At 46.9% G+C, this 12,499-nt stretch overlaps 1 protein-coding gene across 1 annotated transcript in view; it reads left to right on the top strand.

Moving 5' to 3' along the window:
- The first annotated feature begins 335 nt into the window (after window positions 1-335).
- Window positions 336-12,499, top strand: part of LOC149466162 (uncharacterized) — a 64,592-nt gene continuing 52,428 nt past the window's right edge. The window contains 6 exon segments of the mRNA XM_089672707.1: window positions 336-453; window positions 3,788-3,875; window positions 4,501-4,598; window positions 4,692-4,800; window positions 5,077-5,154; window positions 7,679-8,469. Of these exon segments, the coding sequence (XP_089528833.1) occupies window positions 3,842-3,875; window positions 4,501-4,598; window positions 4,692-4,800; window positions 5,077-5,154; window positions 7,679-8,469 (1,110 nt within the window). The 5' untranslated portion in view covers window positions 336-453; window positions 3,788-3,841.

The raw sequence follows: 12,499 nt of genomic DNA, 5'->3' as shown, positions 1-12,499 counted from the left end.
AAAAAAAAGGACGTAAATTTCATTTGGGTGCAGCGTTGCATGACCACACAATTGTCAAAGTAGCGCAGCGCCGCAACGCAAAAAATGGCCTGGTCAGGAAGGGGTGGAAATCCTCTGGAGGGCAAGTGGGTAACACTGGGATCTCATTATTATTATAGCTCAGACAGGACACCATCAGCACCACACATCTGCCGTGTGTCCCTCTGGAACTGACATTTCCGCATAGCCACTTACTGGTTGCTATAGCTACGCCCAGCCGTTGCACTTGGATGACCCAGAACTGTAGAGAAAGAACTACCACTAGAGGCCGCCAGGCTGCCACGTGACAGGAGATGTGTTCTTAGCAAAGGAGGGATAGCGGCCATTTTTTTGAAGCCCGGAAGAATTCCTAGGAGGGGAGGAATCTTTGTGAAGTGGTGTGATTCTGGAGAGTGTGAGCCCAGGGAGGAGGAGGTAATAATGTCTTCTTATTATGAGAGAAGGGGGTCCCAGCACTGGATTATATGCAGGCTTCTACAGACTCCTACATGCCTTCGCCCCACCCCCTGCTTGGAATCCCCTGTGCATGCTATGGGTCACTGGAGTTCCAACATACACACTTCTATGGACATACCCTCCCAGCAGAACTGTCCTGGGACTGAGCAAAGTCCTCAGGTCCCTGTGCTGATCCATTGCTACACAACACATGCACACGTGACTTCCCACCACACTCTGATTGGCTACCCGCCAGCTTCTAATTACAGTCCATTAGACAGAAATGGTCCAGGAGGAGCTGTTGCTCTTTGTTTTTGCCCGGCGAGGGTGGGGTATTGCCTCCCTCAGGGGCGGAGCCAGGTTCTAAAGCCTTAGACTACTTGCACACAGTTTTTTGAAGCGCTTTTGTGGTAACCCCTCGCCCTCCAGAGGATTTCCCCCCCACCTTCTTCCTGACCAGGCCATTTTTTGCGTTACTTTAACTGACAATTGCGCGGTCATGCAACACTGCACCCAAATGCAATTTATGTCCTTTTTTTCTACCAGTTGAGCTTTCTTTTGGTGGTATTTGATCGCCTGTGTGGTTTTTATTTTTTGTGCTATTAAAAAAAAAAAAGACTGACAATTTTAGGAAAACAATATTTTTGACTTTTTGCTATTAAACATGTCCAGTAAAAAAAAAATGTTAAAAATCAAATTTCGTCATAAATTTAGGCCAAATGTATTCTGCTCCGTGTCTTTGCTGAAAAAAAAAATCGCAATACGTGCAAATTAATTGGTTTACGTGAAAGTTATAGCATCTACAAATGGCGATATGTACTGGAATTTTTTTTGTACATTTTTACTAGTAATGGTGGCGATCAGCAGCTTATAGCGGGACTGCGGCAGATACTCTGACACTGGGGGGGGGACTAACTTGGTGTCACTGACATTCCCAGTGATACCAATAAAGTGATCAGTGCTAATAAAAAGCACCGACGCTGTACTAATGGCACTGGGCAGGAAGGGGTTAATATGAGGGGCGATCAAAGGGTTAACTGTGTGCAGGGAGTGTTTTACTGTGGGGCAGGGTCTGTGTGCTTCACTGTAATCACACTGCTTTGGATGGCTGTGCTGTGCAGTGTGCTCGAGCTGACAGGGAGGAGAACTGTTAGTAAACAAAACAGTTCTCCTCCCTGTCGGAGATCCTTGGGGGGGAACTAACTTGGTGTCAGTGACATTCCTAGTGACACCAATAAAGTGATCAGTGCTAATAAAAAGCACTGACGCTGCACTAATGGCACTGGGCAGGAAGGGGTTAATATGAGGGGCGATCAAAGGGTTAACTGTGTGCAGGGAGCGTTTTACTGTGGGGTGGGGGTCTGTGTGCTTCACTGTAAGCACACTGCTTTGGATGTCTGTGCTGTGCAGTGTGCTCGAGCTGACAGGGAGGAGAACTGTTAGTAAACAAAACAGTTCTCCTCCCTGTCGGAGATCCTCGGTAATCATCGGGTGCTGGTAAGTAATTACCGTCCGGGACCCGGTGATTGACAGCCGTGGCCGCGAACGGCGGCGCGGGTAGGGCATGTGTGCATGGCTCATGCACGCCCCCTACCCGGAAATGCAAAATCACATATATATATATATATACACGTGATTTTGTGCAGCCGTGCCGCCCTGTAGCAGTATTTCTGCTATAGGGCGGTCGGGAAGCGGTTAAAAAAAGTGCCTGAAAAGCTCAAGAAAAATGCTTCCCAATCTATGTCTATGCATGTTTTCACACTGGGGCATTGCGCTTCTGTTGCGGTGTAAAAACTCCTGCTTGCAGCATCTTTGGAGCATGTTTGTTGAGTTAAAAATAAAAAATGCCACTTTCCTTTGAAATAATTGGAAAACACCTGAAAAGCGCCTCTGAAAAGCGCTTTTGGTGCAGTTTTTAAGTCACGTGTCCTTTAAAAAACATTCAGCGCGGTAAAATCACCAATGCGTTTTTGTTGTGTTTTTGCGGTGGTTTAGTGTAAAAGTAGCCTTAACCACCTCCCGTCTGCCCGTTGTATATAAACGGCCGGACGGAGGCAGTGCAGGGTCGGGTGGCCAAAGCATCCCCGCTCCCTGCTTGTGCGCGCTCCCTGCTTGTACGCGCTCCCTGGCAGTGTAAAAAAAAAATAAAAAAATCTTCATCACCCCCCACAAGTAGTACTGTGTCACCATGGTGACACTGTACTGCTAGGGTGACAGTATGTAAAAAAATTAAAATAAATAATAATATAAAAAAAATAAATGTAAAAAAAAATGTTTAAAAATTATAATTTTTGGTTATAAACTAATTTGGGTTCTTTTTTTTTTTACTAAAAAGAAAATAGAATAAATTTTGGCCAAAAATTTATGATGAAATACTATTTATTTGCAAAATTTTATAAAAACACTTTTTTTCTAAATTTTTGGACTTTTTCATTTACATAGCAAAAAAAAATAAAAATCCCAGTGGTGAATAAATACCACCAAAATAAAGCTTTATCTGTCTCAAAAAATGCTTAAAAAATTCATATGGGTACAGTGTTGCATGACCGCGCAACTGTCATTCAAAGTGTGGTAGCGCTGAAAGCTGAAAATTGGCCTGGACTGGAAGGGGGTGAAAGTGTCCGGACTGGAAGTGGTTAAAAAGGTTCTAAAGGCTCTAAGTTTTTTACCTTCATCCATTCTGTGCATGAAGATAAAAAACCTTCTGTGTATAGCAAGCCCCCAGCCCACCCAATACTTACCTGAGCTCCATCCTGATCCAGTGATGTCCTTGAGAGCTTCGGTTCTCCAGGAACTATTACTCCTGATTGTCTGAGGCAGCAGCCAGTCAATCACAGCCAGTGAGTCAATCAGGAGGGGTAGAGCTCTGTGTGTGAATGGACACATATATACGTGACTCTGCATTTCCATGTAGGGGGGCGTGCGTGCTGTCCTACCCATGCTGCCATAGGTGTCAATCACAGGGTCCCAGTCAGCGTTTCATGGCCGGGACTTGGTGATCAGCGGAGCAGCTGACAGGAGAGAGATCCATGAGTGGAAACAACACAGATCTCTCTCCTTTCAGCAGGGATGTGCTGGTTTTTATGATTGTAAATTGCCTTTATCTCTGCATTTTTTTGCCTTGAGAATTTGAGAAGCTTTTTTTTCTGCTGGCTAGCTTCAAAATTGTGCTGAGGACCTCTTCTGACTTTTGCATTGTTCTGTTATTGGAAATGTCTCCTCCAAGACTGAGGCATCTGTGGCAGTCAGGTTCACATTTATTTAAGACAAACTTTATTTTCAATTTTTTTTTTACAATACATTTTACATACAGAGACATCCAGAAAACTGAGAGCATCTAGGACACAAGGATCACTACAAGGACTTCATGATGGAGAACCGTCCACCCCTCAAATCACCGGGTAAGAGGAGACTTTCATATCTTGTATTGAGGATCCACCTAGATACACACATCCTCTGACATAAAGACATAGAAACAATAGAAGAGTAGGAGTATATAGAAGGACACAAAGATCTGTAGAAGGACATCATGCTGGAGAACGGGCTGCCCCTCACATCACCGGGTAAGAGGAGACTTTCATTTCTCGTATCCACCTAGATACACACATCCTCTGATATAAAGACATAGAAACAATAGAGGAGTGAGAGTATATAGAAGGACACAAGGATCTGTAGAAGGACGTCATGATGGAGGACCGGCCTTCCCTCACACCTCCGGATAAGAGGAGACTTTCATTTCTTGTATTGAGGATCCACCTAGATACACACATCCTCTGATAGAAAGACATAGTATGTCAGGTTCAGGGTGTCAGGTTGTCACTTTATATTTCTTTGTGAGTGGAAGTATTTAGAAGGACACAAGGATTTGCTGTAGAAGGAAGGCATGATGGAGAACCGGCTGCCCCTCAAATCACCGGGTAAGAGGAGACTATTATTTCTTGTATTGAGGATCCACCTAGATACACACATCCTCTGATATAAAGACATACAAACAATGTATTCAGTCAGTGTGTGTGTTTCCTACAGATGGATCCAGTCATGGGAACCCACCAGAGAGATGTCCCCGCCCTCTGTATTCCCGGGACTCCACACAGGAACATCAGGAGATCCCTCAGGAGGATCAGGTAGATGGGACTGAGGATCTTAATTAACACTGGTATTCCTCGTCTCTATCAATTCGTTATATGTAATATCTTTCTGTATGGTGTCTTATCCAGGGTGAAGGCCTGATTGTTGTTAAAGTTGAAGTAAAAGATGAAGAAGAGACATATATGAGGGATGATGATCCATGTAAAGAGGAGGAAGATCCTCCGGAGATCAGCACAGGTGAGGAATAAACACAAAATCTAGAGAAGAGTCCCAGATCCTCCTTGTTCAATCACTACAACCATCTCTTCTTCTCCCCCCTCCTCTGTCAGTAGACAGTAATGGGGGGACAGTATGTGCCCAGTGGGGGTGTCAGGAGCCATCAGCCTCTATTAGACTCCGGCTCTCCTCCTCACATCATGTCATTGAGATGTGACCAGTCTCCCCCCACACACACTCTCTGGGGTCTCTCATACATCTCAGTACAGGGGGCTTCACTCTCATCTTTATTCACAGATAGCTCAGAATCTGAGGAGGAGGAAGAACGACATGTGAGGATTAAAGAGGAGGACGTCCCTATAGAGATCAACACAGGTGAGTCACAAAAGCTAAATACAGTAACCATTCATAAAATAGTATCATCCATCGAGGGGCAAACTCTACATGGACTCTTCGGATTGTAATTCAGAAATTTGAAAATTCCCAATCCTTGTTCTTGGTCTATGTTATAGTCCAGTGGTCTCCAAACTGTGGCCTGGGGGCCGGATGCAGCACTTCGCTCACTTTTTTATGGCCCTTCAGGCACTATTCCTCCCACTGACACCAACAGCAAGGCAATGATCCCTGCACTGGCTTAAATGATGGGGCACTGTTCCTTCTCTAACACCTATGATGGGGCACTATTCCTCCCACTGAAACCAAGAGCAGGGCAATAATTCCTGCCCTGCTTTCAATGAAAGGACACTATTCCTTAACTGACACCAATGATGAGGAACTATTCCTCTCACTGACACCAACAGCAGTGCAATAATTCCCAAACTGACATCAATGATCGGACACTATTCCTTCACCAACACCAATGATGGAGCACTATTGCTCCACTGTCACCAAGAACAGGGCAATACTTTCTACACTCCTCAATTATGGGACACTATTCCTTTAGCGACACCAATGATGGGGCACTATTGCTCCCACTGACACCAAGAACAGGGCAATAATTCCCAAACTGACATCAATGATGGGGCACTATTCGTTCACTTACACCAATGATGAGGCACTATTTCTTCACTGACACCAGCAATGAGGCACTATTCTTCCCTGTAATACCAAAGATGGAACACTAAATAAAAAATTAACAGTCAACACTAGAAAATTAGTGGAATCTCGAGCTACTTGCAATAAAGATCACTACACCCCTACCGTATAAAAATTACAACATAAATTGCAGCTCTAAACAAATAAAGCTTATAACAAATGTGTAACATACAAAATACAATGCTATGATAATAAAGTCCCAAAAAGAACTATAAAATAAAAATAGTGTCCAAGGTATGTCTGTGTTCACAGAAGAATCAATTCATCTTCCATACCACCACCGCAGGGACTGTTTAACACCAAATAACACCAGGAATACTGTGCATCTCCTCCACCAGATGGGCAAAATACACACTCACCACATGGATGAGCTGCCAGGTTATAAGCAGCTGAGGAGCTCATTTCATTCCATAACTAGGCATTAGTCCCGGTTCCCACTGGTCTCCACAGGTCTGGCCAACTCCTTCCTTTATCCTCCACTAGGGGCTGTCATCCACTCACAAGCTCATGAAGTAGCGCCACACACCATGAATAAAATATACCTCATAGTGTAGCATTTATTAAACAGAATTTCCACAAGCAATAGAGTAACTGACAGGCTCAAAAGTACAGAAATACCACTATACACTTACATGTCCCGCTGCCACAACATGGATCAATGTGGCGGCGTGGCGTCATGCATGTAGCTCCTCTCTGATGTCACACCGTCGCACTGATCTGTGTTGTGTTGGCTGGACATGTAAGTGTAGAGCGGCATGGCTGTACTTTTAAACCATGTCAGTAGGTGGTGGGACAGTGATGGCCTGGGGAGGCATATCCATGGAAGGACTCACAGACCTCTACAGGCTAGACAATGGAACCCTGACTTCCATTAGGTATGGGAATGAAATCCTTGGACCCATTGTCAGACCCTACGCTGGTGGAGTGGGTCCTGTGTTCCTCCTGGTGCAGTGGGTCATGGGTTCCTCCTGGTGCATTGGGTCCTGGGTTCCTCCTGGTGCACGACAATGCCCAGCCTCATGTGGGGAGAGTATGCAGGCAGTTCCTGGAGGATGAAGTAATTGATACCATTGAATGGCCCCCACGCTCGCCTGAACCAATTCCAATAGAACACTTCTGGGATATCATGTTTCGGTCCATCCGACGCCACCAGGTTGTATCTCAGACTGTCCAGGAGTTCAGTGATGTCCTGGTCCAGATCTGGGAGGAAATACCCCAGGACACCATCTGTTGTCTCATTAGGCGCATGCCCCGACGTTGTTAGGCATGCATACAAGCACGTGGGGGCCATACAAACTACTGAGGGCCATTCTGAGTTGCTGCAATGAAATTTCAGCAAAATGGACTCGCCTGCTGCATCATTTCTTCACTTTGTTTTTCGGGGTGTCTTTGAATTCAGTCCTCTGTAGGTCGATCATTTTCATTTCCATCAAACGATGGGGCATCATTACGTTCCTAACACATTACCCAGTCCATATCAGTATAGAGATCCAGCAGGAGAGTTTTCCCCATTGAGATCTGATGGGTCTTCCATGTGTTCCTTTCATTTTTTTTGAGCATTGTATATTACACATTTGTTATAAGCGTTATATGTTTAGTGCTGCAATTTATATTGCAAAGTTTATTCTCACTGGCCGCAGTCCGGCACTCCTAAAGTCTGAACAACAGTAAACCGGCCCTTTGTGTAGAAAGTTTGGAGACCCCTGTTAAAGTCCATGATATTTAGGCCCTCTGGCATCTAAGCAGTGTCCTACTGTTTTTTTTATTGCACAGCAGTTAATTGTTTTCCTTTCTTGTCCTACAGATGGACGATATAGAAAGTATAACATGACAAATGCTAAAACGGAAGTTGATGACGTCCCATCAGACTCTTCAGAAAAGAAAAATACCCCAAATTGCCATCCAACACCTCATAGTGCAGATCAGTCCTCTGCTCCCTCTACTCATGGGGAGTGTATTGAAAAAGTTCAAATTGAAGATCAGGATGAAATGAAACCATTTTCATGTTCTGAATGTGGGAAAAGCTTTACTTCGAAAGGGTCCCTCATCAGACACACAAGAGTTCACACGGGAGAGAAGCCATATAAATGTTCAGAGTGCGGGAAGTGCTTTTCTCTGGTGTCTAGTCTCATTAAACACGAGAGGATACACACTGGAGAGAAACCGTTTTCATGTCCTGAATGCGGGAAATGCTTTAGACAGAAATCAACTGCAGTAATGCACCAGAGAACTCACACTGGACTGAAGCCGTTTTCATGCTCCGAATGTGGAAAATCTTTTCCCAGGAAACGCGCCTTGATGAGACATCAACCTGTGCACACCAGGGAGAAGCCGTTTTCGTGCCCCGAATGCGGGAAATGTTTTCCTCTCAAAGACAGTGTTGTTAGACACCAGAGATGTCACACGGGGGAAAAGCCGTTCACCTGCACGGAATGTGGGAGATGTTTTTCCAGCAAACAAAAACTTAGTTTGCACCAGAGAACTCACACCGGAGAAAAACCATATTCATGTACAGAATGCGGGAGCTGCTTTTCCTGTAAAAGATCCCTGATCAGGCATCAAAGTGTACACACAGGAGGGAAGTCATATTCCAGTTAGGAGTTTAGAAAATTATTTGTCTCTAGATCTTATCCATCATAAGAATCTGGCTTTTTATGTCATCGATATACCTGAGTTGAAACGCCAGCTTGAGGGTTTCACCAGTTGGACTGGGTTGGGGCTGAACTGGCTACTCTTTCATCACTATAACACTAAAGTTAAATAAAAATCATTGTTTTATTATCGTGTGTGTGTGTGTGTCATATTATATATTTTTATTCTCATTGAAAAAAGTTTCCATATTTTTGAAAACCAGGGGTTCCCATCTATTAAAGAGTTACTAAACATAGGACCCTGCATTCACTATATCCGCTGTCCCCGGACCCTACATTCACTATATGCGCTCTCCTCGGACCCTGCATTCATTATATGCGCTCTCCCCGGACACCGCATTCACTATATCTGGTCTCCCCGGACCTTGCATTCACTATATCCGCTCTCCCCGGACCCTGCATTCACTATATAGTGAATGCAGGGTCCAGGGAGAGCGGATATAGTGAATGCAGGGTCCAGGCAGAGTGGATATAGTGAATGCAGGGTCCAGGGAGACAAGATATAGTGAATGTGGGGTCCGGGGAGACCGGATATAGTGAATGCAGAGTCCGGGGAGAGCAGATATAGTAAATGCGGGGTCCGGCGAGAGCAGATATAGTGAATGCAGGGTCCGGAGGGAGCGGATATAGTGAATGCGGGGTCCGGGGAGAGCGGATATAGTGAATGCGGGCTCCGGGGGGAGCGGATATAGTGAATGCGGGGTTCGGGGAGACAAGATATAGTGAATGCGGGGTCCGGGGAGAGCGGATATAATGAATGCGGGGTCTGGGGAGAGCGGATATAGTGAATGCGGGGTCCGGGGAGAGCGGATATAGTGAATGCTGGGTCCGGGGAGAGCGGCTATTATTATTATTATACAGTATTTATAAAGCGCCAATAGTTCGCTCAGCGCTGTACATTACAAAGGGGGACAGAACGTGACAGAACAATAACAATACAATGCAACAATCTAGGAGGGGATGGTGGCACAGGAGGAGAAAGCTGTGGGGGATGGAGTGGTAGGAAGAGTGGAGGAGGTCGGCAAGTTAGCAGGGGGTGGGGTAGGCTTCCCTGAAGAGGTGGGTTTTCAGGGTGTGCCTAAAGGAGAGGAGAGTAGGTGATAATCTGATGGGTTGGGGCAGGGAGTTCCAGAGGATGTGTGACACCCTGTAGAAGTCCTGGATGCGGGCATGGGAGGAGGAGACCAGGGAACTAGAGAGAAGGAGGTCTTGTGAGGAGCGGAGTGTGCGTGCTGGGTGGTACTTGGATATTAGGTTGGTGATGTAGTTCGGGGCAATATGGTGGACGGCTTTGTACGTCAGTGTTAGGATTTTGAATTTGATCCGTTGCGCAATCGGAAGCCAGTGGAGGGATTGGCAAAGGGGGGTGGCGTAAACGGAGTGGTTGGAAAGGTGAATGAGTCTGGCAGCTGTATTCAGGATGGACTGAAGCAGGGATAGCCAGCGGCGAGGCAGGCCAGTAAGGAGGGAGTTGCAGTAATCGAGTCGTGATATGATGAGGGAGCTGTTTAGTGGTTTCTGGGGTCAGGAACGAGCGTATTTTGGCGATGTTGCGGAGGTGGAGTCTGCATGAGTTTGTTAAAGATTGGACTTGGGGCTGGAAGGATAGGTTGGAGTCCAGAATGACACCAAGTACTCTGGCCTGCGGGGCGGGTTTGATGGTGGCGTTGTTGGTCGTGATGGAGAAGTCAATGGGGGGTGGGGTCCGGGCTGGGGGGAAGACAAGAAACTCCGTTTTGGAGAGGTTCAGTTTAAGGAAGTGGAGCAACAACCAGTCTGATATGTCGCTCAGTAGGTGTGTGATTCGAGCGGAGACTGAGGGGGTGAGGTGGGGGGGGGGGGGTTGAGAGATAGATTTGTGTGTCGTCGTGGTAGTTAAAGCCGTGAGAGTGTATGAGTTGGCCAAGGGAGGAGGTGTAGATGGAGAAGAGAAGGGGCCTGAGGACGGAGCCTTGAGGGACCCCAACAGAGAGGGGGAGTGAGGGGGAGGTGGTAGCATTATAGGTAACGCTGAAAGAGCGTTATGACAGGTAGGATGAGAGCCAGGAGAGAGCAGAATCTCTGAAGCCGAGGGAGTGTATTTTTTTGAGGAGGAGGGGGTGGTCGACTGTGTCGAAGGCTGCGGAGAGGTCGAGGAGTAGGAGCACTGAGTAGTGGCCATTAGCTTTGGCGGTTAGCAGGTCGTTGGAGAGTTTGAGTAAGGCGGTTTCGGTGGAGTGTAGGGGACAGAAGCCGGACTGTAGGGGATCGAGGAGCTTGTTGTTGTTGAGGTGAGAGCTTAGGTGGGTGTAGACTAGGCGCTTGAGGAGTTTGGATGTGAATGGGAGCAGGGAGATGGGTCTGAGGTTGTTTGGGTCATTGGGGTCCAAGGAGGGCTTTTTAAGTATGGGGGTGATGTGTGCATGCTTCAGAGGGGAGGGGAAAGTGCCGGAGGAGAGGGAGAGATTAAAGATGTGGGTGAAGGAGCATAGGATGGAGGGGGAAGGAGGTTGTACGAGTTGTGAGGGGATAGGTTCGAGGGGGCAAGTGGTGAGGCGGGCATCAGAGAGGACCTTGGAGACTTCCTCGATGGTAGTAAGGTCAAAGGTGTGGAGTGTTGAGGGGGCTTCAGTATGAGGAATGTGGGGTGGAAGTGGAGGTCAGAGCAGTGGTGGGGCCGTGGGAGAGGGGGGATGAAGGGGTAGCTGTGTGAGAGTGGACGGGTTGGGAGGGAGTGTGAGTTGCAGCGATGTCCTTGCGAATTGTGTCAATCTTGTTTTTGATTGATTGGCAATCTCAAGGGCGGTGAGTGAGGTGCTGGGTGGAGGTGGGGGTGGAGAGAATAGAGAGTTGAAGGTGGAGAAGAGTCGGCGAGGATTGGAGGAGAGGGCCTTGATGAGGGTCAGGAAGTAGGCTTGTTTGGCTGCGTGCAGGGAGGAGGTGTAGGTGTGGAAGGCATATTTGTAGTGGGTGAAGGCTTGTTGGATTTGGTTTTGCGCGAATATAGTGAATGCAGGGTCCGGGGAGAGCGGATATAGTGAATGCAGGGTCCGGGGAGAGCGGATATAGTGAATGCAGGGTCCTGGGTTTAGGAACACTTTAAGGGGTTTGTGATGCTGGGAGGTGGGGCGGGGCTTAGAGTCATGTGACTGCTGTGATTGGCTGTCACATGATTGGAAAGCTCCCAATTGCTACTTGCGTGAGGCGCTGGTAAATGTGCCGGGAGAGTGCAGGGCACGCTCTCAGCACGTTTGTTACAGTGAGTATGCGAATATGCAGCTTCTCAAAGTCAAGGCCCAGCCGCTGAGAAGCCAGATATTTACGTACTGTTGGGGCCAAGGAATTAACTAGCATTTTAGGGCATTTTTTGTGCACGTTTGGTGTGCTATTTAGAATGAATGACGCCCGCAAGTGCTTTGAGCATTTTTTGTGCGCTCCAGGAACGCACACACGCAGATATGCGCATTTCCAGCATGCAAAAGTGTGAACAGGGCCTGAAAGTTGAGTATGACCCCAAAATAGAAACAAAAAATACATTTTACACCTACTAATATTAACCGCTTTCCCGCCGCCCTATAGCAGAAATACTGCTACAGGGCTTCGCAAAATCACGTATATATATATATATATGTGTAATTTTGCATTTCCGGGTAGGGGACGCATACACGCCCTACCCGCGCTTCCAGTGGCAGCCTCAGCTGTCGATCACTGGGTCTCAGGTGATCCCCACCGGCATCCGGTGATCGCCGCGTATCACTGACGGGAGAGGTCTGTATTAAACAATACAGATCTCTCCCCTGTCAGTTCTAGCACTCTGTTTTGTATGGCTCTGCATAGCACCGCCATACAAAGCATGTGCTGACACAGTACCACACACAGCACACAGTTAACTCTTTGATCACCCCTCATGTTAACCCCTTCCTGCGCAGTGCCATTAGTACAGCGTCAGTGCTTTTTATTAGCACTGATCACTGTATTGGTGTCACTGGGGATGT

Source organism: Staurois parvus, unplaced genomic scaffold, assembly GCF_062004578.1.
Source record: "Staurois parvus isolate SC_StPar_1 unplaced genomic scaffold, SC_StPar_1.0 ptg000132l, whole genome shotgun sequence".
Classification (NCBI taxonomy): Eukaryota; Metazoa; Chordata; class Amphibia; order Anura; family Ranidae; genus Staurois; species Staurois parvus.
Note: the sequence above shows the minus strand (reverse complement) of the source record. Positions and strands in the feature narration are given on the sequence as shown.